A 27,267-nucleotide genomic window follows, 5' to 3' on the forward strand; every position below is an offset into this window, starting at 1 on the left:
ACACTTAACCCTGTCAACTACCATCTGTATCCAAATCTCAGTTCTATCCCGGTTGAAATCCCAGTCACAAGAAGAATCATCCTGTCTAGTGACATGACTAAATGCGATTGCCAATATTAAACTCACTCCAGAGTATCATCAACAGAAACACGCCTTCTCCGCTGAGGTTTATAGTAAAGCACAAACGACAGCACCTGCCTCTGGCCACCGAGGCCGAGAGTCAACTCAGGAAAAGACCTAACACTGTGAAAGACTGAAGGCAGGAGAGGGGGCAACAGAGGATGAGACAGTCAGATGGCAATCCCCGACTCAATGGACATGAGTTGAGCAAATTCCAGGAGAGAGTGAAGGACGGGGAAGCCTGGCATGCTGCAGTCCATGGGGTCATAAAGAGTCAGCACAACTCAGCAACTGAAAAGCAACAATGCCATGGCAGGAGGACACCACTGATCAGTAAGAAACCTCACAAGTAAAAGAAATACGCATTATTGACTGGGGAGAGGGTGAGGAAGGGAGTGGGAGAGAACATAAACAATAATAGACTGGAAGAAAAAGGACAACCAACGTAAGTTAAGAGGTCAAGAAACATGTAATGCCGCCTGTGTATTCTACTTTAGTTGAGGAAGGAGAAGCACATTAGCGGTTCACTCGATCTGATAAATTCAGGAGCATAATAACAGCTATGATTTATTAATATTAAGCAAGACATGTGCTAAATGCTTTACATACATTTTCTCTTCTAATCCTTGCAAAAACCTTGTGAAGAGATACTAACTTTTGATTTCATAAATGAGCAACTGAAACAGACAAGTTATGTACCTTGCCCAAAGTGACACAGTTTATAAATGGCAAAGCCAGGATTTGAAACCAGCTCTAAGACTCAAGACATCATCATGTTATAATGCCAATACACCATAGCCAATTACTTACAAGCACATTTTCTATATACGTATTTAAAAATAAGATACATCTGTGTTTCCTAACATGAAACAATACATTATTAAGTGAATAACTATGCTGAGGCCAGTCTCCCAAGTATATAACAGCATGCTACCATTTGTTAAATGCTAAAGCAGGAGGGTGGGGGAGGAGATATACATATATGGTTGCCTTACCCAAAAATTATCACTGAAAGAATAATCAGAGAACAGTGATGACCTCAAGTAGAAAGGACCAGGATCAGAAAAGTAGATCCTTTTCCCACTCGTAATTTTTCATACGGAATAAACATTACATCAGTTCAGTTCAGTTGCTCGGTCGTGTCCGACTCTTTGCAACCCCATGAATCGCACACACCAGGCCTCCCTGTCCATCACCAACTCCCGGAGTTCACTCAAACTCATGTCCATTGAGTCAGTGATGCCATCCAGCCATCTCATCCTCTGTCATCCCCTTCTTCTCCTGCCCCCAGTCCCTCCCAGCATCAGGGTCTTTTCCAATGAGTCAACTCTTCACATCAGGTGGCAAAAGTATTGGAGTTTCAGCTTTAGCATTAGTCCTTCCAATGAACACCCAGGACTGATCTCCTTTAGGATGGACTGGTTGGATCTCCTTGCAGGCCAAGGGACTCTCAAGAGTCTTCTCCAACACCACAGTTCAAAAGCATCAATTCTTTGGCGCTCAGCTTTCTTCACAGTCCAACTCTCACATCCATACATGACCACTGGAAAAACCATAGCCTTGACTAGACAGACCTTTGTTGGCAAAGTAATGTCTCTGCTTTTGAATATGCTATCTAGGTTGGTCATAACTTTCCTTCCAAGGAGTGTCTTTTATTTTCATGGCTGCAATCACCATCTGCAGTGATTTTGGAGCCCCCAAAAAAATAAAGTCTGACACTGTTTCCACTGTTTCCCCATCTATTTCCCATGAAGTGATGGGAACAGATGCCATGATCTTTGTTTTCTGAATGTTGAGCTTTAAGCCAACTTTTTCACTCTCCTCTTTCACTTTCATCAAGAGGCTTTTGAGTTCCTCTTCACTTTCTGCCATAAGGGTGGTGTCATCTGCATATCTGAGATGATTGATATTTCTCCCTGCAATCCTGATTCCAGCTTGTGCTTCTTCCAGCCCAGCGTTTCTCATGATGTACTCTGCATAGAAGTTAAATAAGCAGGGTGACAATCTACAGCCTTGACGAACTCCTTTTCCTATTTGTTGTTCCTATGGAACAACAACCAGTCTGTTGTTCCATGTCCAGTTCTAACTGTTGCTTCCTGACCTGCATATAGGTGTCTCAAGAGGCAGGTCAGGTGGTCTGGTATTCCCATCTCTTTCAGAATTTCCTACAGTTTATTGTGATCCACACAGTCAAAGACTTTGGCATAGTCAATAAAGCAGAAATAGATGTTTTTCTCGAACTCTTGCTTTTTCCATGATCCAGCGGATGTTGGCAATTTGATCTCTGGTTCCTCTGCCTTTTCAAAAACCAGCTTGAACATCTGGAAGTTCACGGTTCACGTACTGCTAAAGCCTGGCTAGGAGAATTTTGAGCATTACTTTACTAGCATGTGAGATGAGTGCAATTGTGCGGTACTCTGAGCATTCTTTGGCATTGCCTTTTTTTGGGAGTGGAATGAAAACTGACCTTTTCCAGTCCTGTGGCCACTGCTGAGTTTTCCAAATTTGCTGGCATACTGAGTGCAGCACTTTCACAGCATCATCTTCCAGGATTTGAAATAGCTCCACTGGAATTCCATCACCTCCACTAGCTTTGTTCATAGTGATGCTTTCTAAGGCCCACTTGACTTCACAGTCCAGGATGTCTGACAGAATGTGGTCCACTGGAGAAGGGAATGGCAAACCACTTCAGTATTCTTGCCTTGAGAACCCCATGAACAGTATGAAAAGGCAAGATGATAGGATACTGAAAGAGGAACTCCCCAGGTCGGTAGGTGCCCAATATGCTACTGTAGATCAGTGGAGAAATAACTCCAGAAAGAATGAAGGGATGGAGCCAAGGCAAACACAATACCCAGCTGTGGATGTCACTGGTGATAGAAGCAAGGTCCAATGCTCTAAAGAGCAATATTGCATAGGAACCTGGAATGTCAGGTCCATGAATCAAGGCAAATTGGAAGTGGTCAAACAGGAGATGGCAAGAGTGAACGTAGACATTCTAGGAATCAGCAAACTAAAATGGACTGGAATGGGTGAATTTAACTCAGATGACCATTTTATCTACTACTGTGGGCAGGAATCCCTTAGAAGAAATGGAGTAGCCATCATGGTCAACAAAAGAGTCCAAAAGGCAGTACTTGGATGCAATCTCAAAAACGACAGAATGATCTCTGTTCATTTCCAAGGCAAACCATTCAATATCACAGTAACCCAAGCCTATGCCCCAACCAGTAACGCTAAAGAAGCTGAAGTTGAATGGTTTGATGAAGACCTACAAGACCTTTTAGAACTAACACCAAAAAAGATGTCCTTTTCATTATAGGGGACTGGAATGCAAAAGTAGGAAGTCAAGAAACACCTGGAATAACAGGCAAATTTGGCCTTGGAGTACAGAATGAAGCAGGGCAAAGGCTAATAGAGTTTTGCCAAGAGAACACACTGGTCATAACAAACACCCTCTTGCAACAACACAAGAGAAGACTCCACACATGGACATCACCAGATGGTCAACACCAAAATCAGATTGATTATATTCTTTGCAGCCAAAGATGGAGAAGCTCTATACAGTCAGCAAAAACAAGACCGGGAGCTGACTGCGGCTCAGATCATGAACTCCTTATTGCCAAATTCAGACTGAAATTGAAGAAAGTGGGGAAAACCACTGGACCATTCAGGTATGACCTAAATCAAATCCCTTATGATTATACAGTGGAAGTGAGAAATAGATTTAAGGGACTAGATCTGATAGACAGAGTGCCTGATGAAGTATGGACAGAGGTTCGTGACATTGTACAGGAGACAGGGATCAAGACCATCCTCATGGAAAAGAAATGCAAAAAAGCAAAATGGCTGTCTGAGGAAGCCTTACAAATAGCTGTGAAAAGAAGAGAAGCAAAAAGCAAAGGAAAAAAGGAAAGCTATAAGCATCTAAATGCAGAGTTCCTAAGAATAGCAAGGAGAGATAAGAAAGCCTTCCTCAGTGATCAATGCAAAGAAATAGAGGAAAACAACAGAATGGGAAAGACTAGAGATCGCGTCAAGAAAAAGGGAACATTTCATGCAAAGACGGGCTTGATAAAGGACAGAAATGGTATGGACCTAACAGAAGCACTACATAATAAAACATAATTGTAAACTAAAATCCTGTCGTGAAAAGACACCTTAAGCCTCCTTGCTTACCAAAACTAAATGAAAGAAGGAGGCTTAAGAACCACAAAGGCACATCTACTTTAATAAAGCATCACTTCTAGATGTTTTCACAATTAAAGGGTACCTATTAACTTTGCTCACATCCTAAACGTGGACCACACATGCTGCCATACACATGGAGGAGAGACTGCAGGTAAGCAACCTTGGTGAGGAAGGGGAGAACAAGTGCCCCTCAAAAACAGAATGCCAAGAGAACAGGAATGGTCAGAGAAGAGCCCACTCCCGGAGGCCAAGATGGGCACAGCCACAGGAGGAAGCCAAACCACAGAAACGGAGGAGGAGCTGAAGGCACAACAGCACCTTAAGCAGAGTTAGAGGAAGGAATTTTCGCTTTCCAATTAATCTGGAAAGTGGTTAAGATGAAAGCAAGATCAAAACAGGCAAAGACCAAATCCATTTGTTGTAATTCAATGAGTAATACACCCATTCAGAATTCAGAACATGTTCCTTTGCCTGCCTTGAAATATTTACAATTAGAACTTGTACAATTTTTTAATTTTTTTTTAATTTTATTTTATTTTTAAACTTTACATAATTGTATTAGTTTTGCCAAATATCAAAATGAATCTGCCACAGGTATACATGTGTTCCCATAGTAAGCGCTGCCAGTAATTTTGAACTGTATTATAAATTAAAAAATTGTGTTCAGGATGGGGAACACAATTTCTTAATTTATAATAGTTCAAAATTACTGGCAGCGCTTACTATGCCTTCCCATTTTAAAAGGTCTGAATATTGTTTGCTCCAAGAAAAAACTACACCAGCTAGCTTAAGCAAAAGGAAGTCATACTGGAAAACAGACTTGAGGAAAAGTCAAGCATGTAAACTTCAGGGTCAGCAAGAACCAGAGAAGCTCTGAAGCTGCAGGACTTTGCAGAGCTCCATGAAAACAAATTGAGAGATGACAGAGCAGAGAAACGGCCAGTGGGCTCCCTGCTGTGCACCAGGGTCATTCTTAGAAGACAGCATCTTCTGTGGTCAACTACACTACTGCATTCATACATAATACTCTTGTAATTTGCATTTATATTTAATATATATGTATTAGTTCATAATTTTTGTAAAACACAAATTTAAAATCACTAATTTTCATTGAACACAAGCTACATGCTGCAATGTTTATGTACATAATATCATTAAAATTTAAACTTATTAAAAGTATTTGATATCAGAGCTGTTACTGGGAGAAGTGACACCAGAACCATAAAATATTAAACATCACTAACTAAAAAATTGATGGTACAAATGTGTTTATCAACTCATCTTTCAAAGGAGTTTTTGTTCTTACAATAAGCCTGTAATGTAAGATACTGCATGCTTTTTTCAAGTAGATGAACAAAACAAGGTCCAAAACAGTAATTTAAGTTTCCTTGAATAGAAAAAAAGCACCAAAATCTCAAGCGCCCATTAATGCAATCTCAGGCTGAACCACTAAATTACTTTAATACTATATTTCTCCCCAAATCCACTAATATCACATTACGTCAAATAATAATTGCTTTCACAATTTTTTTAAGTTATAAATGCTTATTGTTTGAAACTTAGAACTTACAGAAAAAAAGAAAAATTTCCCATAACACAGAGATAAGCACTTTAAGCAGACTGGTCTATTCCTTCAACCATACTTGCTGAATATAAAACAGTAATTTCTTATCCATTTCTGACTTAAAATTATATCCCCATTACTTTTTTTTAGTCTGTTACACTGTTCTATAAGATTTTATACTATTTCTGATTTCAAAAGCAATCCAAGCCCATTATAGAATAATTAGAAACTAGAGGAAAGTAAAAGGAAATAAAGCCATCACGAGACCACTGCTCTCAAGGCACCGGCGCACCATGCCCCAGGTCCTTGTCTACGGACACACGCATGAATGACCCTGTGTCAGAAGCGCCCCACCACGTGTGCTCGGCCACACACACAGGCAGCACAGGGCAAGGGGCAGGGGTGCTGGAGTCGGCCGAAACTACATTCAAAGCCCATCTGCATCACTTACTAAGCGGGTTACCTCAAATTTTCTGTACCTCAATTTCCTCATCTACGAAATAGGGACTGTCAGAAGATCAGATCTTGCATAGAAAGGCCTTAGCACACTGCCTGCTGCATGAGAAGTGCTCAATAAAGATATGCCATCACACTGTACAAACCATGCTATAACCTCATTTTTCACCTAATATATTCTGAAAATGCTTCCATGTCAATTAGATCCACTTCTACAACATCTTTTTAATACCAACATAGTACAGTAGTTTTCTCATGTGCTACATCAGCCACTAGAAAAGATGCCATAAAAATTCACATCTAATACAATTATGTAAAGTTAAAAACTAAATTAAAAAAAAAAATTCACATCTCACCATTTTGGTAAGAGCTGCCTGCCACTGACTATTACATACAGTGCACGGGACTCCATCCAACCCAACTTATTCCCTAAAAGTGGGGGATGAGGGTCAGAGCAGGTTAAGACTCCCAGTGTTTCCTCACTAGCTGACTTTGGAGAAGGGCAAATGGGGTTTGGGTTTTGTTTGTTTGTTTTTTAGAGTTTTTTATTCTCAATAGTCTCTATGATGAAATTAAGTTTATTCACCCAAGAAAGAGCAACTTTCAAAGCAAAGAAATGTAGTTTCTAAAAGTCCTCTTAAGCTGTATTTTCAGATAAAATGTTAAACTATAGGTTTTAACTTGTTACAAAGTATCTATCCACATAAAAGCATACCACAACTTTCCTTTCACACTTGTGATCCCAAGGGGAACAGCAAAGTTACGATCCAGATGACTGTTGTCTTTATAATACTGTGATACTAGATTTAAGCAATTTTCAAAGTCCAGGAGTTGGTCAAAAACCACCAGCCAATCATATCAAGTTGACACAAAATGGCAAAAGTCAACACTCACATCTGCCATTTAACCTCATCCATTGAGCTTCTTTGTATCTTAACCATGGTCCTCCTTCCATATGTATGCTTTCCTCCAAATGTTAAACGTAGTTTACCCTGTGCATTGAATATCTGATAGCTAAGATTCAAATCCTATTTTTCCACAGCTAAGACCCCAATTCAGAATGTTAAGGAGGTCATTATGGAATGTGTTGGCTAAACATGGAGGTCCTGACATTGGTCTACATTCCTTATCATGTAGACAAGGAATTCATCACTGCTGTCGCGCAGTGTCTTTCTTACCTGAATCCTTCATCTTTGTGTTTCCAAGTGCTAAGCTGAATTCCAGACTCGAACTGGCCTGCCTACTCGTAGCCCTACCAGGACTCTGTTTCAGCTGATCCGCCAGGTTCTGACCCCTCTGTCAGCACTTCACTATTTGTATTTCACTCCTCCTTTCAGTCTTCAATTTCTCTCTTCCTGAAATACATCTTCTAGTAGTTCCTTTGGCAAAAGTGATCAACTTGGTCTCCATCTACAAAACTCATGTTTCATTTTCACCCTTGAGTATTACTTTATATGGATACAGAATGCCAGGTTGATGTCTCTCTCTCTCCAAACGCACTTTGCAGATAATAGTCTATCACTGTCTGCACCAGCAAAACACTTTCTAGTCTAGACAGTGACTTTCCTCGGCTGCTTCTACCTTGTTTCTCGTGTTTCAGGTACAATGTGTCTCGGTATGGAACTGTTTGTATCTTGCTTGGGGTTCACTGTGCTTCTTGAACCTAAGAAGTAAGCCTTGCATTTATTATGGAAAAATGTCTACCATTATATCTTTGAACAGTCTCTCTCCCACTCTATTTTCTCTTTCAGGAAGCTCACAGAAGGTAACGGTGAACTTTCTTGTACTAAATTGCATAAGTCTTAACCATGCATTTTCCATTCTCTCTCTCCCAAGCAATTTCTTCAGAACCCCTCAAAGATCAATAGTTTTCTCTTTATTTATATCCACTCAAGCTGTTTAACCTATGCACTGAGGTTACTTGAGGTTTCTAGAAGTTCTACTTGGTTCCTTTCTAAATCTGTGTGTTCTCTTCCCAATCTGTGATGTTCTTTCATTGCAGCCTTATTATTGCTAATAATTTTAACCAAGTGATTTCTGTCCCATGTCCCAGGAGCACCTTTCTCCTGTTTACAGCATCTGCCAAAGCTCCTTCATAATGATTCATTTCCTTGTGTGACTGGCATGTTTTATTTCAAGTTCATCCTTAGCATGAGTGTTTCCTCTGTTGAGTCCCAGGTTGCTCCTCTGCTCTGCAGGACAGTTTCACACTTATTTCTGAGGGCTCCCACAGTTCTGGACCAGATTTTGTGCTAATTTCTTAGCTTGAGGGTTAGTTACACTATAAGAAATGTTAAATTTCAACCTACCCCCAATGTGAGGTATGGACTTGCTTTTTTTATTCCTAGTTACACACAACCCCAGGAGGACAGCACGTTTCTTTGTACTCCCTCAGTCTAGTGGGCAAGACTTTTCTAGTCTTCTTTTCACAGATGGGACACCCCTCAAGATTTTATACTGGAAGACCCCAACTCTGCCTTCCTTCCTTAAGCAGACCTAAGACCATGTCTCCTGCTCCTTCATGAGACCCTTGGGTCCTATACCCAGAACTAAAACCACCACAGGCCTGAGCTCCCAAGTATACCCTGGCTTTGAATTCTCTTTCCACTTCTGACCTTTGGGATTCCTGGTTCACCAGGCTCAAGAATGCTTCTACTTGTCCTTGTTCTCTTTTGTCCACAGTTTCGACGTGTTTACAGCAGAGTGGGAGTGGAAGTCTTCTACATCAGCTCCAGTAGCAATGTTGCTAGAAGCCTCCAAAGGTCACAAAATATGAAACTGTGAATTGATCACTTCAGAGAATTGTGATAATTACTTACAGTTTTGCCAGTTGACAAGAGCCCACAATTTTTTTCAGCCTTGAGAACAGTTTTTAAATTGGAAAAGATAAATATTCCCAAGGCATTGTCACTACACACTTCAAATGCCTTTGCAGTTCTTTACTTGAGAGTTTTAACAGTATGAGAAAAACACCTGTTGACTCCATTCCCTCACTGCCCATTCACTCTGTAATCAACTTCAATCTGCTTTATGTTCCTACAATTCTAGCGAAATTATACTAAAAAGAATCAACATTTCCCACTTTATCAACAAATCCAATGACCGTTTCTCGGTCCTCATATTAAGCTCACTCTCATCAATCCCTCTCTTCCTCCTTCAGTTTAACCAGTAAGTGGCTGCCACTCTGACATGACTACATTCTAGTCACAACAACTGTTCACCAGCTCCGTTCTGTCCTAATGGCTTGTTACTTCCCTGAAGGCTCTCTCAATACAGGAGACCCAGGTTCGATCACTGGGTCAGGAAGAGTCCCCTGAAGAAGGAAATGGCAATCCACTCCTGTATTCTTGCCTGGAGAATCCCCATAGACAGAGGAGCCTGGCAGGCTACAGTCCATGGAGTCACAAAGAGTCTAACATGACTGAGTGACTAACACTTCAGAACTATGGGAAATGACAAAATGAATGAGGCATGATTCCTGTTCACAAAAGTGTAAACAACCACACCACCACCTAACATGCACTGGAGACATACTATGTACTTGGCTAAATACCTTCCTTACCTGTCATGATTTCAACTGATTCTCACAATAGCTATATGAAGTAGGTACAACTAAGAAGGTACATTGTACAATTATACTTCAGGGATGAGAAATAATGCTTAAAGAAGATTAAGTAGCCAACCCAAGGAAGCACAGCTAGCTTTTATGGGTCGATTTTATTTTATGCCAAATCTATCTTCTTAAACAGGCTACATTATCTCCATAAGTATTTATATCAAAAGCCAAGAGCTATCCTCTAACTGCAAATTCAACATCCAAACATCTTCTTGACAAGTCTGTCTGGTTGCCTCAAAGGTACCTCACATTAATACACTGAAAATCATGATTACCCTGCCCAAACTAAGGTGTCTAACCTCAGTGACTGACTCCCGTAATCAACCAGTCACGCAAGTCAGAAAGTCGGACGCTACCACCTGACATTCTCACTCAGCCTCTGTATCCAACCTATTGCCAAATCCTGTCCATCTTTTGTCCCCTATTTCTCTCTCAACCCATCCATCTTCCTCTCTCATCTCCAACTCTACCACCCTGGCCCAAGCTGTGACTTTCTCTCACATCAACACATGACACAGTCTAACTTGTCTACAGGCATTCTGGTTTCTCCCAACCCATTCTCAATTTTGCAATCAAAGTGTTTTCTTCTTCTCAAGATAATGCTTTTAAAATACAAATCTGACTATTTCACAACCAAAGCTTTAAGTCAATCTTTATTTCAGAGTCTGAGGCAATAAGAATGCAGAGACTGGTGACAGCCCATTTTAGTCACAAAGAGAAAGGCAATTTCAGTGAGCATCAAGAAGGACCCCAGCACACGAATAGAAGCAAATAGAGATGATGACAAAGAGGACAGCACCTGAGAGGTTTTGAATTTTTGGCTCCAGTGAACTTCAAGATGTTCAAGCTGGTTTTAGAAAAGGCAGAGGAACCAGAGATCAAATTGCCAACATCTGTTGGATCATTGAAAAAGCAAGAGAGTTCCAGAAAAACATCTACCTTTGCTTTATTGACTACGCCAAAGCCTTTGACTGTGTGGATCACAACAAACTGTGGGAAATTCTTAGAAATAAGAATACCAGACCACCTGACCTGCCTCCTGAGGAATCTGTATGCAGGTCAAGAAGCAAGAGTTAGAACTGGACATGGAACAACAGACTAGTTCCAAATCAAGAAAGCAGTACATCAAGGCTGTATATTTCACCCTGCTTATTTAACTTATATGCAGAGTACATCATGCGAAATGCCAGGCTGGATGAAACACAAGCTGGAATCAAGATTGCCAGGAGAAAGATCAATAACCTCAGATATGCAGATAATACCATCCTTATGGCAGAAAGCGAAGAACTAAAGAGCCTCTTGATGAAAGTGAAAGAGGAGAGTGAAAAAGTTGGCTTAAAGCTCAACATTCAGAAAACTAAGATCATGACATCTGGTCCCATCACTTAATGGCAAATAGATGAGGAAACAATGGAAACAGTGAGAGACTATTTTGGGGGGCTCTAAAATCACTGTAGATGGTGACTGCAGCCATGAAATTAAAAGACGCTTGCTCCTTGGAAGAAAAGCTATGACCAACCTAGACAGAATATTAAAAACCAGAGACTTTACTTGACCAACAAAGGTCCATACAGTCAAAGCTATGGTTTTTCCAGTAGTCATGTATGGATGTGAGAGTTGGACTGTAAAGAAAGCTGAGTGAGGAAGAATTGATGCTTCTGAACTGTGGTGTTGGGGAAAACTCTTGAGAGCCCCTTGGACTGCAAAGAGATCCAACCAGTCAATCCTAAAGAAAATCAGTCCTGAATGTTCATTGGAAGGACCGATGCTGAAGCTGAGACTCCAATATTTTGGCCACCTGATGTGAAGAATTGACTCATTTGAAAAGACCTTGATGCTGGGAAAGATTGAAGGTGGGAGGAGAAGGGGACAGAGGATGAGGTGGTTGGATGGCATCACCAATGAGTTTGAGTAGGCTCCTGGAGGTGGTGATGGACAGGGAAGCCTCGTGTGCTGCAGTCCATAGGGTCACAAAGAGTTGGACATGACTGAGCAATTGAACTGAACTGATCCCGGAGACGGAGCTGAATCCTAAATTTGCCAAATTTCAAAGTATTCGTCTTGTAACATCAATACCTCAAGATGCCTTCAGAAAAAAATTTCTATTAAGTCATTCAGACTGAGTTTCTAGTTTGCAACCAAGAAAGTCTTAGCTAAGGAAAAAAAAAAAACAAAAAACTTATAAAAGCCAAGAAGACACACTTAGAAAAGGGGGACACACCTACACAGCAAAAATAAAACAAATTCCACATAAAGTGAAAATACCTTTGGCCAGAAAATACATAAATACACACAATGTTTGTTAACTCATGTATCTCCTCCTTTTAAAGGTGTTACATAAAACACTGGAGGCTAAGAGCCATGTTTTCTTTTATGTTCTGCAAATCATCATAGATTGCTGTAGAACTAAACACTGAATAAAAAATTAGAAAAAGCATAACTGTACAATAATATAAATCATAAAGTTGCATCCTTGGAAACCCACTCCCTCTGGGAACAGTTTATACATGCACTCATGTAAATAAAATGTCTTTTTTTCCCCAAGTAATACTTTACCACTACTTTATTTCCTGGTTGTGATTTGCATGGTAAGGTATTATGAATTCACCTTGCTCATAGCCGAGAATTTTATATATTGCATGAAGTGCTGAAAAGCAGTGTACCATGGAAGGGAGGGGAAAAAAATAGCTACACAAACTAGAGATTACATCCTATATAAATACTTTTCCTGTTGCCATCTGGTGGTTCATGTATTAAATCAACACTGACGCTCATTGTACAGCAGGCTTGGTCCACAAAATCAAAACCTCCTATTCTTTTTGCATCACATTTAACACCTAGAGGGAAGGTGAGATAGAACTGACCTTCAACCACAAATATACACAAAATTAAGGCTCACACTACAGAGAAAAACCCATAGATACCTGTGGATGTAACATATGAACAGGTTATACCCATGTAGTATAAGCTATGCTCTCTCCCCTCACCCAAAATCTAACTTTCTCAACTAGCCTGCTTGGGTTGGTATAATTCTTAATAAAGGTAACTAACAGCACTCTGAGTAGCCATATTCCTCTTCCAATTGCCACCGTCATTCTTTAGTTACCTTCCTATATTCTTTCTCTTGGAAAGATCATTCATCTTCATAAAAATCAAGCTTACATATTTGAGAGCTTCCAAGCCTCTCACAATAAAGAATCATGTCTATAATACAGAAGAGAGTTCTAGAAGAGAGAAAAGGCAACAAAACACTACATCAAAGGCTAAATTTATCTGGGTGATAATATGGGCCCAGGAGTCTAGCCCATTCTCACAAGCCCACATCCCCAAAGTTACAGACACACACACACACACACATCCCAAAAACACTGCAGAAACTACAGACTTGGCCCATGTTCAACAAGCTAATCTCCAAATATCAATACATTAGAAGATTTATCTGACTGACATTCATTATTAAGAAACTAGATTTAATTGATAGCTGTTATCTTCACTAGACATTGTCTGTATACCAACAGCATGCCAGCTAAGCCTGTTAAAGTGAAAAATAATCATTGTGAATTTTGAGAACCATTTGATTTACTGAAAGTCCCTAATGAAGACAGCCACACAGCACCAGGTAGCACCCAGGAACAGACAGCATCTACTATCTCGTCAATCACTGATGGTCACTGTCCAGTAAACGTGAACATTCTCATGTCACTATCTCATCTCTTTTAAACTTTCTCACTGCATTAATTACCTCCTAGGTTTAAATTAGTCTTGCCCTTTTTTTCTTCCAGCCATTTAAATAAATAAGCATCTCACATTTTAAAGAAATTTATTCCTCCAAACTTCAGGTCTTTATTGATAAATTGCAGCACTAATTCATTTTAGAGAACCTAAAATTTTGAGTATGAACCACTTTCAGGCTAGAGTAAATATATCATGTGTAAGATGGCAGCACCTAAGGAGAAATATTATATTGCATCTTAGTTATCTTTGACATTGTAAACACCACAGCAAAAGCAAAATGAAGAGAATTAGGTTCTAAGAGCTAAGACATAAGGAGTTATAGAATCCCCAGATAGAAGACACAGAAGCTTGGTAAAGGGCAGAAAAGATGTGACAAAATACAAATCAAAAAATCACGGCAGAACAATTCTGAAGATGTAGTTTAACCTCCAACTTTTACAGGAGAGAAAAAAATCAACTCAGATGCTAACAAACCTGCTAATATAACAAGTTAGTTAGAGAATGAAATAAAAACCAGGTCTACTAACCCTTATCCCAATGTCTTTTGCATTCACCATATCCTTTTTTCTAGGAAAGCTTTATAAAATGTTCTCATTCCCACAGTACCCACAGGAGACCCTGGGGACAGGGAGCCTGCAGCCAGACCAAGGCAAGGCGTGTGTCTTCAGAGTGGCCTGTCAGGGGGTCAGAGTACCTCAAGGCCAAAAGAGCAAAGGCGTAAACGAGCGCTGCCTGAAGCCCTGCTCCGGACATCTCTAACCCTGTCTGTGCTTGGATATGGTAAGAGTGGTATCCAAAGCTGTAAGCTTAGTAACAATGTGTTTCTCCAGAGCAGGTCTCAGGTATGGGATCAATAACTGGTGGGTGGTATTTATCAAACTATGAGACACTTTTCTATTTCAGGGAATCATTAAAAAAACACAAGACTAATTTCTGTGCACTGCTACAAAAGAATGACATGAGAGGCCATCGCTGCAGTTCCATGTGGCAAAATAAGGCACAAATGTTTATATTAGAGATTATTATTTTATTTTTTAAATAAATTTTTTATTTTAAATATTTTATTTAATTAATTTAAAATACATTCAAATTTAATTAAAATAATTAATGTTAAAAATTAATATTTTAAAATAAAAAATAAAAGTTCTGTTTTATTAAAAGATTTATGAACTGAGGGTAAATTTTAAGAAAATACCTTATGGAAATGAGGAAGTCAAATTACTAATTAGAATGAAAGGAACTGTACATGTATAAAAATGCCCAGTCACATTAGGTAAAAAACAGTGACCGCTTACCCCAAGTCTTAGCCAGATCATAAACTTACATCAAGAGCTTTACTTTACTTTTTTTTTTTAGATAATTGTACTTTAACTCTTCTTTGTACTATACCTTTCAACCTCATTTTCATTCCCCAACCCCACCTTACTCAGCTTTCATGGATTTGGACTTAAAGAGTCTACTTTTAAAACTACTGCTTTCCTTACTTCTTACAGGAATTTAAGTCATGACCTAGCCACGATCCAGTTTCTGAGTTTCACTCTGTCTCAGTCTCTAGACGTACTCAGCAGACATTACTGGTCTCTGACCTCAGGGACACCTGGAAGAAGGCACTCCCTCCCCCCGCCAAGTTCCCCCAATGAAACAACACGAGGACTCAGGATGGACAGAATACGAAGGCAACTAGTAGGCAGAATTTCGGAGAAGGCAATGGCACCCCACTCCAGTACTCTTGCCTGGAAAATCCCATGGATGGAGGAGCCTGGTAGGCCGCAGTCCATGGGGCTGCTAACAGTCGGACACGACTGAGCGACTTCACTTTCACTTCTCACTTTGAGCATCGGAGAAGGAAATGGCAACCCCCTCCAGTGTTCTTGCCTGGAGAATCCCAGGGATGGGGGAGCCTGGTGGGCTGCCATCTCTGGGGTCGCACAGAGTCGGACACAACTGAAGTGACTTAGCAGCAGCAGTAGGTAGAATTTAGAGGGCTTCCCAGGTGGCCCCGGTGGTAAAGAATCCTCCTGCCAGTGCAGGAGATGCAGGCTTGATCCTTGGGTTGCGAAGATCCCCTGGAGAAGGCAACGGCAACCACTCCAGTATTCTTGCCTGGAGAATCCCATGGGCAGAGGAACCTGGCAGGCTACAGTCCATGGGGTCTCAAGCAGTCCGATGTGACTGAGCACACACACAGGTAGGACTAAACTACAATATGCTGTTTGATTCCACTTCATCACCAGTTAGCTTTCCAGTGTGACTTTGATTTACTCCAATATTTGGTGACACAAGAAACTTTCTGGTTAGATATAATCCCTATATGTAGCTAAACTGAACCAGGGTTAGATAAAATGCCTGCTAACAAAAGATCAGTACCTTACAAACCCCACCTCTCTATTCCCATTTGAGGAACTTAAATACATGTACTTGAATGAGCATTTTCCAAGTGTCCTTCAAAGAAATGGTTAGTATGCTCCTAGTAGTCAATTTTGGGGGGTTCAAATCTGCCAACAGACTGAGAGGGCTATGCATATCCTTCTCTATTTCCCAGACTGTTTAATGCAGTTTTTATTGTTCTGTGGGAACAGTAAATAAGGTAACCTGAACCTTGAGGTCATGTAACTCAGTAGTGTTTGGAAAGCATCAGCCACCATCTTCCCTCTGGTATTGATCAGACTGCTCCCCGCTCCTGCCCCCTCCCCCATGAAGCCACAGGCTGCGCGGGAGACACTCCAGTCCACTGGTTATGCACAGAAACCGTGGATCAGGCAGTCTGCCTTCCAATCTGGTTCTACCCCTAGCCCTGAGACCCTAAGCAAATTAGTTAATAGCTCAGCACCTCAGTTTCCTCATAAGCAAAATGAGTACAAAATGCTACGTGACTCTCTGGGGTTGTTGTGAAGAGTAAATGAGCCTACCTGTAAAGCACATCGTGCCTGGCACATAACAAGGGCTCAGGAAGGTGAGGTACAGGTGGCCACACGTAAGACTGCACAGAGGGTGACAGTCGCTTATTGTTAGATTTACAGGCCGGTTGCCATTGGTTAACCACACCACGGGCTGATAAGACGCACTGAACGCTACTAAATGCGGCACCATGAAGACTCTCTAGCGAAGCTAGCAGCCTGGAACTCAAACTCCACCTGAGACTCAAATTACAAAGATGTGAGAAGTGGGTGTGGGAGTAAGAGGAACAGGGGAAACAAACCACTCTGGGAGGACGGGAAGCAAGGAGGGCCCAAAATGAAGGTAGATTTGTATTGAACCAATTCAGCTCTGTTTTGAGATTTCTTCAGCAAGCCAGAGGCAGAGTAGACCTTACTCAAGGCTGAGATTTGCCCAAGAAAAGGGATCCACGTAGGAGGCCAGGTCACAGCAAGTCAGGGTAAGGATGACAGAGAACTGGGTATGATTGTGAGACTAGCCTACAAGGATAAAACCGTAACACAAAGACACAAGAAATCACCTGCAGAGTTTTTAAACCTGCACATTCTCCCTCCAAAGACCTGCTGGTTGGAGGTAGAGCCCAGAGAGACAAGTATTTTTAAATTGCACTGGTGATTCTGATGCAAACCCCAGACTAGCACAAAGCAGGAACTTGACAATGTCGGTAGGAATAAATAGAATGAGTGACTCAAAAGCTAATTAAGTCTGGAAGACATTTCAAAGTTTGAGATCATGAACATGGAACAAGTGAAAATCAGCTAAAAGTGTAGAAAGCTCACTGGAGTTGTGGGTGGTCCAGCAAGGGGGTGCACAGTCTACAGAATCACAAGACCAGCCAGAAACAAGGTTAAAGGAAAAATCAAGTGATCGTAGATAAAAAAAAATTAAAACAGTGATTCTCAAACTTTACTGCACACTGGAACCACTTGAGTTTTTATATCTCCTGATGCTCACGTCAAACCAAAAGTCAATTAAAACAAGTTCTGGGAATGAGAGTCAGCCCTCTGTATTGTTTAGAGCTCGCAGGTGATTTGGACATGCAAACACATTAGAGAAACACGGGGAATCAATAGGTGATGGGATGCAGAAAAACTAAGCAAGCCAAGATAGTGGTTCTCAGACTCTGGTGGGTATCATCAGGGACACCTGGAAGCAAGTTCACCACTTCAGTGTGACTCACTGAAGAACAAACAGAGCTGGCCCTCTCCAGGTTCACTCAACTCCCCAAGTAATTCCGATACACACCACAGCCAGAGAGCCGTGAGTCCAGGGGGCTGGAAATAACTCCAAAGGAGAAACTAAGAACTGTGAACCACCCCAAGCAGCAACTGAGAAGCGTATCCCTACCCTTCTCCTCTTGATAAACACAACCTTAACACAAGGCTGTACTGAGCATTATCAGAATCAGTAAGCCTGTAATGGTCCATCAGGAAAGCTAAGACACCACAGACTTCACCCAAATGACACACATGACCCTGCCATCCTCCGCCCCAGAAAGCATCCTTCTTCAACACTCAAGTGTGGCTCCCTAGTGGACAACATACGGAAAGCATGCACTGCCACCTGCCTTGTACAACTAAAAAGACTTGGCTCTTTAGCAATGAAGAAAGGTCCCAAACACCCACCAGTAAGCGGACTATGTAATTCAAATTATCATTACTGTGTAGAAAGAAACTCCAGGACTATTAAACAGTTACATTTAGAAGACCTGAACTTGGTGTTTCACTTCAGGGTCAATTACCCAATTAGGCAATCTGCTTAAAACTTCGGTTGTGAAACTATGTAACTTTTACTAGTCCCTATGGCCCTTGTTTTCTCCCAGGGTATCATGGCCAAGCCTAGCCACATGAAAGGCCAGTAGAAGGAAACAGTTAAAGAGAAATTAGGAATTGTTTCACCTAGCTACATAGTAATATAGCACTTTTGGCTGGTTCTAACCTAGTGGTAAGTGTTCCATTTAGAATGTTACATCTTATCTGATAAGATTCAAGAGAATACATTCCCCATGCATATGGCCAACTCATCATTCCATCAGAAATCTATAGCAGCCCCAGAATTTTCATTTTCAAGATACATGAGCTTTTGTCAAATGGTGACATCTCCCCTGTAATATGAATTTTCAATATGATATAAAAAATGATGGATATATTACACATTTCACAGAGCACAGAGAACAGAAACCTGTCAATGAATTTAAAATTTGTGACAACCTATTTGAAATTTTACACTGAAAGATCTGTACACTTTATAAACCATGTAAATGTAAAATGTGAAATAGGTAACCCCCCCCCTTTTTTTTTTACTGGCAATGAGGAATAAAATACTCCACCCTAACAAAGTTTGTCTTAGTACTTGTTTTAAGTTAATTTCACTAACATTGCAGTTGTAAAAAGCAACACACTGACAGCCTTCAAACTGATAAAAACTTAAAAATATATATATTTTTCAAAACAAAGCCAGGTTTTTCCACTCTGAACTTGTACACAAATCTTTACATGGATTAAGATTCAGAGCTTACTGTAAAGTGCAAGTCACTGTTTTGGGGGGGGGGAACAAAAAACAAAAAAGGACACTTAATAAACACCCTTTCTATCTTAAAGGTCATCCCTAACTGATTTAGATTTCCTCATTTGAACCTGGCTTCTCTGGCAATCTCCAGATCCCATTTTACAAAACGACTTAATAAATGCTTTTCTACCAAAGTCAGTCATTAAGCAAAAAAGCACAAACAAGCGAAACGAAAATTTTCCAAGTAATGGAGGAGAGTTAAATTAACCAGAAATATGGCAATTTGTTTCCATGTAGCAAAACACGAGAGCGGGCACTTAGGAAAGCCTTGGGGAGAGGGAGGGGAGGACCTCAGTGCGGATCAATCAGGTTAACATTCACAGGAGAAGGATGAGTTATCTGCTGTTCCACGATCGGATGATAGTTTTGAGATCAGACCTTTGAGATGCGATTCCATTTAAACCATCATCCGTCGCTACACACACATCACCTTCTCTAGACACCGAACACGGGTAATTTAAGTTCAGTGCTCGCATCTGCCGTCCACCTGCCTCCCGCGACGCCGAGGACCACCGAAGCCAAGCCCCTGGAGCCGCCCGCGGCCGCGTGAAAGCCCGCACCGAGAGGGCGCGTGCAGCCAGGTACTTCCACCTCTCCGCCTCCCGCGTCCACCTTCATCCTCCCCAGACCTGCAAACTTCAGCGAGCCAGGGATGCTCGGGGGGCCGGGGGGGACGTTCCGGGTCTTGGAAAGAACCCAGGTTTCGGGGGCCAGGCTCGGGAGAGACGCCACCTCCCCGTTCCAGCGGTCACTTGGCGCCAGCGGAGGGGCAGCACCTCCTCAGACCAGCGCGGTCTCCGGGGGCACAGGGGCGGGTGGGGGCGGCGCGGGGCCGAGGGCGAGGCCGCGGGCACCCGAAGTTCTGCTCCGCCAGCCGCCGGGCTCCGGACCTGAGGGGCGGCGGGGCCTGGGGCGGCGCAGCGTCTCCAGGTGGCCGGCGCCTCGGACCCTGACAGGCCGGCGCCGCCCGGCGCGCTGAGGGGCGAAGGGCTCCCAACTTGGAGGCTCGGGCGAGCGGCCCTCGGGGCGCCTCCCCGCTCCCGGCCCGCGTCCGCGCCGCGCTTACCTTGAGCCAGCGCCCGGAGCAAGTGCAGCTGCAGCGCCGCGAGCGCCCACCACCCGCGCCGCCGGCCCGCGCTCAACTTTGTCGCCGGCCGCCCGCCGCGCTCCCCCGCGTCCCCGCCGGGGCTCCCGGGCGCCGCGCGGGCTCCTCGGGGCCGCCGCTCGGGGCCGGGCCGGGACCCCCGCGGCCGCCCCGGGCCCGCCGCGCCGCCGCCGCCGCCGGCCGCCAGCCCGGCGCCCCGGCCCATGCCGAGGAGCCGCCGCCGCCCCCGGCCCCGGCCTCGGGCCCCGAGTGCGGGACGGCGGGCGGGGGCCTCCGAGCCGGGCGTCCAAGTGCTGAGGGGCGCCGGGCGCTGAGGGGCGCGGCGGGGGAGAAGTTGTCCGCGAGAAGACGCCTGTCACGCCGGCTCCGCGGCCGGAGCGCCCGGGCCGCGCCGCGTCTCTACAAGGGTCCGGCGGGCGCTGAGGAGACGCCGCCGCCCCCGCCCGGCGCTGAGGAGAAAGTGCGCCCGCCCGCGCGCCGCCGCTTGCTCGCCCGCCGCCGCCGCCGCCGCCGCGCCCCATTCACAGCCCGGCCGCACGCGCCGCCCGCCCGCGCCCGCCGCCGCCGCTGATTGGCCGAGGGGAGGCGGCTCGCGGCCCCCCGCGTCCCGCCCCCACGCCCTCGCCTGCTTTCAAACTCGCCGCGCCCGCCCGCCTGGAATTTCGCGCCGGGCCCGGGGCTCCACTCGGGCGGCTTCCCGCGCCGGCTGCGCCCCCTAGGGACGCGCGGTGGGCACTGCAGGTCGGCGCCGGCTCTGCACGCGCGACCCGGGCGGCTCCCGCGGGGGCGGTCCGGCCTCGCCCGGCCCCAGCGCGCCCGCGCGCAGGTGGGCTCTCACGTGCGGCAGCCGGACGGGCGGGCTGGCGGGCGGGCGGCTGGTGGGCGCCCCTCTCGCCAGCGCCCCGGCCCGCCTTCCCCGCTGCCCCCGGGGAGCCGCCCCCTCCCGCCCGCTCGGCTTTAGGGTGATTAGGCGCCAAGTTGCCGGGATTGCAAACGAGAAACACGCTGGATCGGGTTTTCAGATCCCAGCAACTAGAGGCACCTGTGGGTGCAGACCCGCCGCCTGTTGAGAGGAGTGGACACTGGCTTTGGAAGCGCGTCCAAGGTCATGAGCGGCCGGCGGGGAGCTCAGCTTGAGCTGCTTCCCAGCGTGGGGTGGGCGGGCCTCCTAAGGGAAGCATCTGCTAGGGGGATGGTCTCCCAGGGGGTGGGCCTCTAGGGGGAGGGTCTCCCAGAGGGAGGGTTCACTAGGAGAAGGATCTCCCAGGGGGAGGGTCCACTAGGGGGAGGGTCTCCTAGGGGGAGGGTCTCCCAGGGGGAGGGTCCACTAGCGGGGGAGGGTCTCCTAGGGGGAGGGTCCACTAGGGGGAGGGTCTCCCAGGGGGAGGGTCCCTGCGTGAAGATGGTCTCCTAAAGCAAGGGTCCCCCAGGGGAGGGTCCTCTAGAGGGAGGGTCTCCTGCTGATTCTGAGCCAAAGCGAGGTGGGCGCGGTCGGCGGAGCTCCGCCGCATGTGGTAAGCATTAGTCGAGTTTATGGGGTGAACTAAGCGCCCTGGAGGCTGGGAGGCTAGAATTTTTGTGGGAGGAGGGCCTGGAAAGTGACACGCAGTCTGAGGCCCGGGCCTGTGATGACTGAGTGCGATCGCGTAGGTGGTGATGGCAGCCGGACAGGGCCTGCGCCCCGCTCGGGGCTGTGTCCCCAGGAAGCTCTGGGTGCGGGTTCCTTGTTGCTGCATTTGTTGCTCCAGGCGAGGACGACTCAGGCGGGAGAGTGGACAGCAGGTCACGAGGCCGAGGTTTCTGAGTGGGGGTTAGCTCCGGCTTTCAGAGCACCCACTGTGCGCTCCCCAGCCTCTGCTAAGTCTGAACAATGACCCTGAGAAGGAAAGGTGGGGAAACTGAGGACCGAGGACAGCAGCCAGTTGAGGAGGTGGATTCTGAACGGGATGGGATCCCAGGGCCTGCCCTCTGCCCACTTCTACTTCGTGCGAAGAGGGCTGAAAAGTGAGATGCAACCCAAAGCCAGAGTGTTCTCTAACGCCCTCTGGAAACACTGGTGTGCACTGACTCCAATACCACAGCAGAGCCCTGGGGACCAAGGGTGTCCGAAGGGCACTGAGTGGCGGGCTGGGGAGGGGGGCTATATCAGTTTCCCTTGCAGCAGCCCTGTGTATACTCAGTGGCTAGGTACTGTCTGACTCTGCACACATACCCCGCCACACACACACCCCACCCATGGACTGTAGCCCACCAGGCTCCCCTGTCCGGGATTTTCCAGGCAAGAATATTGGAGTGGGCTGCCATTTCCCTTTCCGGGATTGAACCTGAGTTTCCTGCATCTCCTGCACTGGCAGACGGATTCTTTACCACTGAGCGACCAGGGAACCCCCAATTATTCTTACCTTATGCAGCAGCCCTGGGCCTCTTCTAACTTGCAGGGTTATGTAAGAGTCTAGAGAGGAAAATGAGCCGTGCCTACCGGACGTTGACCACCCCGGCAGGCCATCCCTGTGCCGGAGCATCACACTCACCCTGCCACACGCCGTGTGAGAGGTGTGCCCCTAGTGCAGCGGGGGAAACAAGATAAAAGAGGTGAAGTGGCTTTGTTTCTGAGCACCTCTGCTTTGCTCAGAGATGTGGAGGGGGTGGGAGGGAACCTGTGGAGCAGATGAGGGTTTGGAGGTCTCAGCTCCACTCTTTCCAATTGTGAGATCCGGGCAAACTGCTGACTATGTCCCTGTAAAGAGTAAGGAACAAGTCCCATCTCACAGGGTTGTTGGGAAGGAATGAGATAATTCCCAGTCAATAAACGCTAGTTTCCCTTTCCTCATACCAGTGTGTCCTGAAGCAAACCACCCTCGCTCTGCCTGCCAGCCGAGTCCAGTCCACACTTAACCTCTTCCTTTCGTCCAGGAACACATGCCCGTCCGTGACCTTCCTTGCAAATGGCAGCGCGTGCCCATCTTGCTGTCTGGTGGCTCAGTCGTGTCTGACTCTCTGCACCCCCTTGGAAGGCAGAACGCCAGGCTTCCCTGTCCTTCAGTGGCTCGGGCAACTTCTTGACGTCAAGACGCTCAAAAAAGTGCCCCGAGCCTCTTTTGCTGTGATTGATTTTGCAGTTCAGAGGAAGCTTTATGGAAACTTGCTTGGAAATTGGAAAGCCAAGCCAGTATGCTGGAAGTTGCAGCAGAAGCATTGACATCACTGCTACTCCGAAAGGTCTGGAGACACCTCTGGGAAATTTTTTATTCCAGAATCATCCTGAGTAAGTGAGGCTCTAATGGCGTCTCATTTTACAGTTGAAGGAACCAAGCCAGGGAAGTTTAATAGATGCAAAGCAGCCGTGATAAAGCCAGAGCAGGAGCCCAGTTCTCTTGAGCCCAATTCTAAGACTTTTTCCACACCAGACAGTGTTACCTCTTACATGACCCATTAGGTTACTGTCTTAGGGGGTATGTTTAGACTCTAGGTATTCTTGAAAACAGATTACAGAGAAACCCATCTATAATGCTGGGGCAAGGAGGTGGCCAGCACAGAACTGGAATGTTTCTGCCCCAAAGGGCCAATTAATTTCTCAGTGTAATTTTATCCAGCCCAATAAGAAGGTCTCAAGAAGTGAACATTTTATACATATTTTAAAAGCTTTAGCCATATACGTATTCTAAAGGACCAAGGTGTGGAGGCATGTTACTCCATGAAACCAGAGTTATTTTTCTTTAAAAAAAAAAAAAAAAAGAGCTACGGCTAGTTCCTATTTCCCAGAACAAGAAGTTAGGGTTTTCCCTGCTTACTTAGAGAAAGAATTTTCAGAACAAAGGATAATTGAGGTGGAGTTAGCACTGTTCGCTGAGACCGCTGGTATTTTCAACTTGTCATAAACTGAAGCTCTTCCAGACGTGGTCCATGGGCCATCAGCCTCATCTGGGAGCTGGTAAGAAATAGAGAATCTCAATCCCTTCCTGGACCTGCTGAACCAGAATCCATAGTTCAACAAGATCTCCAAGGGATTCACATATGAATTAAAGCTGGAGAATCACACTGTGTCAAAAACTTAATAGACATGATGAATACAGCTCTCTTTTCTCACTCTTCCTCCCTACAGACTTCCTTGCCTTCATTCTGTGCTTTTTTCCCCCTCTTCTTTTGCCCATAATGGGTCATGAGATAAAAGGAAAGATTTTTATTCATGATAGAGTTATAATTTTGCTTTTTTAAAAGGAACATATGCATCTTCCTAGAACATAATAGACTCAACTGTGTAGACTCAATACACTTACGGGACCATGGGGAGGGGGGAGAGAAACAAGCAACAAACTCCATATAAATGGTATTTATGTCAGTACAGAAAATAGATGAACAATTCCTAACAGAAAGATGAGCAAAGCCCATGAACAGGCAAGTCTAGAACAAATACAAAGGGAAAAATCAATGCTTGCAGAATGCCCAAAGAAATTGATCCAAGAAATAAAAAATTTAATAGGGCTTATAAAAATGTTAAAGGACTGACAATGGCAAGTAGTGGTATGTGGAAAAGGGTACTTGGGTTGTGGGCGGAGATATAAATTAAGCCTTTCTGGAGAGAAACCTGCAATCTGTAACTAAGCTTTAAATACAAGTTGTCTTCAATGTAGCCATTCTACCTCACAGATACACAAATGTGTGCCCAAGGTTGTCCACTGCAGCACCACTAATAATAGCAGAAAAGGGAGGCAACCTAATTGCCCGTCCAGGAAGTTTAAGTACAATATGGTGAATCCACACAATAAAATCCCACGTGACTGTTAAAAGAATGAAGCAGATAAAATCAATACAGAAATGTCCACTATATACAGTTAAGTGTTCTCTATTATAAAGTTATAGGGCAAGTATAAATAAAATAATCCGTTTTATGTTCATTTTATTCTTTTTTTCTAAAAGGGTGGACACCAAACTTAAATGTTTCCTTTAGGGGATTTAGAATTATATGATTTTTCTCGACTTTAAAAAAAATTTTCAAATGTGAATATGTATTTCATAATAAACAAAGAGCTTATTTTTAAAAAGCAGATGGCGAGGAGCCCAAGTCATTTCTCACCTATCACTCATTAAGAAATGTCCCTCATGGGTTCTCAGTAGCTCTTCTGAGAAAAATATTCCCAGATCCCATTAGAGGCTAAGTTACTGCATCCACATCTCCGCACAGGGATGGTGGGCCCATCCACGTGCAAACCAAGGCAAGATGGAGGGGATTCCTTCATCTGGCTTCCCTGGCCTTCTGATAGACGTCTACCCTCCGAATGCCTTAGTCTCATTCGAAAATCCCCACCACCTGCCTATCCTGCCCTCGCCCTCACCTTTGTTCCGTTGCCTAGCAACCCATTAACAAGCCACCAGGTGCTGCCTTTGATTCCCATGGGGGCCTGTGCTTTTTGGTTACCTTAGAGCCAACCCAGTTTCCTGAGAATCTTTTCAGAGACTGAAGTCTCTCGTGAAATGCTCTTCTTAAGGGGGCTGCAAAAAAAGACAGGTACCAGACGTTTGGTTCCCAGGTGGCTCGGTGGGTTAAAGAATCTGCCTGCAGTGCAGGAGACGCAGGAGACGGGGGTTTGATCCCTGGGTCAGGAAGATCCCCTAGAGGAGGGCACGGCAACCCATGCTAGTATTCTTGCCTGGAGAATCCAAGGGACAGAGGAGGCTGGCACGCTACAGTCCATGGATCTCAGAGTCAGACACAACCGAGGTAGCTGAGCATGCACGCATGCTTGCGCCAGGAATCTACCAAGCCTCCGAAGCCTGCTGCCAGCCTTCTTTACGGGTAATTGTCCTTCACCTCTCCAAGTTCTGAACGTGTGGGCCCACGCCATCAGTATCGTCACCTGGTCAGAAATGCAAATCCTAGGACATCTCCCCAAACGTCAGAATCTCGGGGTGAGCTCAAGTTGGAAGACCCACTGGAAAGTAACTCCTTCCGTTCTTACTTCTCAACAAGTGTGTATTAAATTCCTGGTTTGGGCCAGCTCCAGTGCTAGGCAAGAGAGAAACAAGCAATTACAGTAATTGTGTGATAAGCAGAAGCACTTAAAGGAACATCTGAGAAAAGATCTCAAAGCCTGGGGGAATCAAGGAAAGTTTTCCAGAAGTCAAGTCTAAATGTAGACCAGAGGGATAAATGGGAATTGAGTCAATAGCTGGGAGACAGAAGGACGTTTCAGACAGAGGGAGCACCAGGTGAGGAAGCCCGGAGTGTGAATTTTAGCATGACACCAATGAACATCTACTTAAGGTTTTTAACAGGCAGTTACACAATGAGATACATTTTTAGAAGCATCATTCGGATGGTGGGTTGGACTGGAGTTGGGGCAAGATTGGAAGCCAGGAGACCTGCTAGGAGACCATTGCAGCAATTAAATAGGAAGTGGCGGGGGATGACAGAGAAGGGGCAGATTGAGGAGCTATGTAGAAGGTAGGATCCATACTTGAGGAAGGGAGGTGTCAAAGAGGACTCCTGCTTTCTGGCTTGAGCAGCTAGAAAAATAGCCTTTTGTTTCTTAAGAGGGTGAACACAGGTGGAGGAACAGGATTGGAGGGATGAAGGTGGGAGAAACATGATTCCACTTTGAATGTTAGACTTGAGATGTCTGTGGAAAAACATCCCACAGATATGAACACTAGACACGTGGATCTGGGGGTAAAACTGAGAAGGAGGGAGCAGAGGTTGGGGAAAGGCAGGAGAGGGTGTGGTGTCCAGCCAATGGAGAGATGGGTGACTTCAGCAAATCTTCAGTGGCAAAGACAGCAGAGTGTCCAGGACCTCTGGATGGAAAAGTTACCCCTGGATTTAGTGACCAAGGTGTCCTCCCAGACCTGGGACAGCAGTTTCAGTGGGAGCCTGAGCCATCCCCAGGTGGGGGAGGAATGATTGGGAGATGGAGGTGACATTTTCAAGAGGTTTAGTGCGAAGGTGAGGGTAGAAGGTGGCAAGATTACTTGGTGTTT

The 27,267-nt window shown here is 45.0% G+C and overlaps 1 protein-coding gene and 2 long non-coding RNA genes across 3 annotated transcripts in view; 1 reads left to right on the forward strand and 2 right to left on the reverse strand.

Annotated features, from left to right (window-relative positions):
• The window catches only part of SDK1 (sidekick cell adhesion molecule 1), a 744,542-nt gene extending 724,045 nt beyond the window's left edge, over positions 1–20,497 (reverse strand). Inside the window, exon 1 of the mRNA XM_055561902.1 lies at positions 20,254–20,497. Within this exon, the coding sequence (XP_055417877.1) occupies positions 20,254–20,497 (244 nt within the window). The remainder of the gene's footprint in view (positions 1–20,253) is intronic.
• Positions 20,498–21,654: 1,157 nt separating this feature from the next.
• LOC129637834 (uncharacterized) lies at positions 21,655–23,338 on the forward strand. The gene is made up of 3 exons (XR_008707595.1): positions 21,655–21,806; positions 22,731–22,884; positions 23,206–23,338. It is a non-coding gene; the product is annotated as an uncharacterized LOC129637834 (long non-coding RNA).
• On the reverse strand, positions 21,687–26,684 carry LOC129637833 (uncharacterized). Its single transcript, XR_008707594.1, has 4 exons — positions 25,709–26,684; positions 24,084–24,220; positions 22,695–23,029; positions 21,687–22,168 (listed from the first exon to the last, which is right to left on the reverse strand). It is a non-coding gene; the product is annotated as an uncharacterized LOC129637833 (long non-coding RNA).
• Between the last annotated feature and the right edge of the window lie 583 nt (positions 26,685–27,267).

This window comes from Bubalus kerabau, chromosome 23 (assembly GCF_029407905.1).
Source record: "Bubalus kerabau isolate K-KA32 ecotype Philippines breed swamp buffalo chromosome 23, PCC_UOA_SB_1v2, whole genome shotgun sequence".
NCBI classification, from domain to species: Eukaryota; Metazoa; Chordata; class Mammalia; order Artiodactyla; family Bovidae; genus Bubalus; species Bubalus kerabau.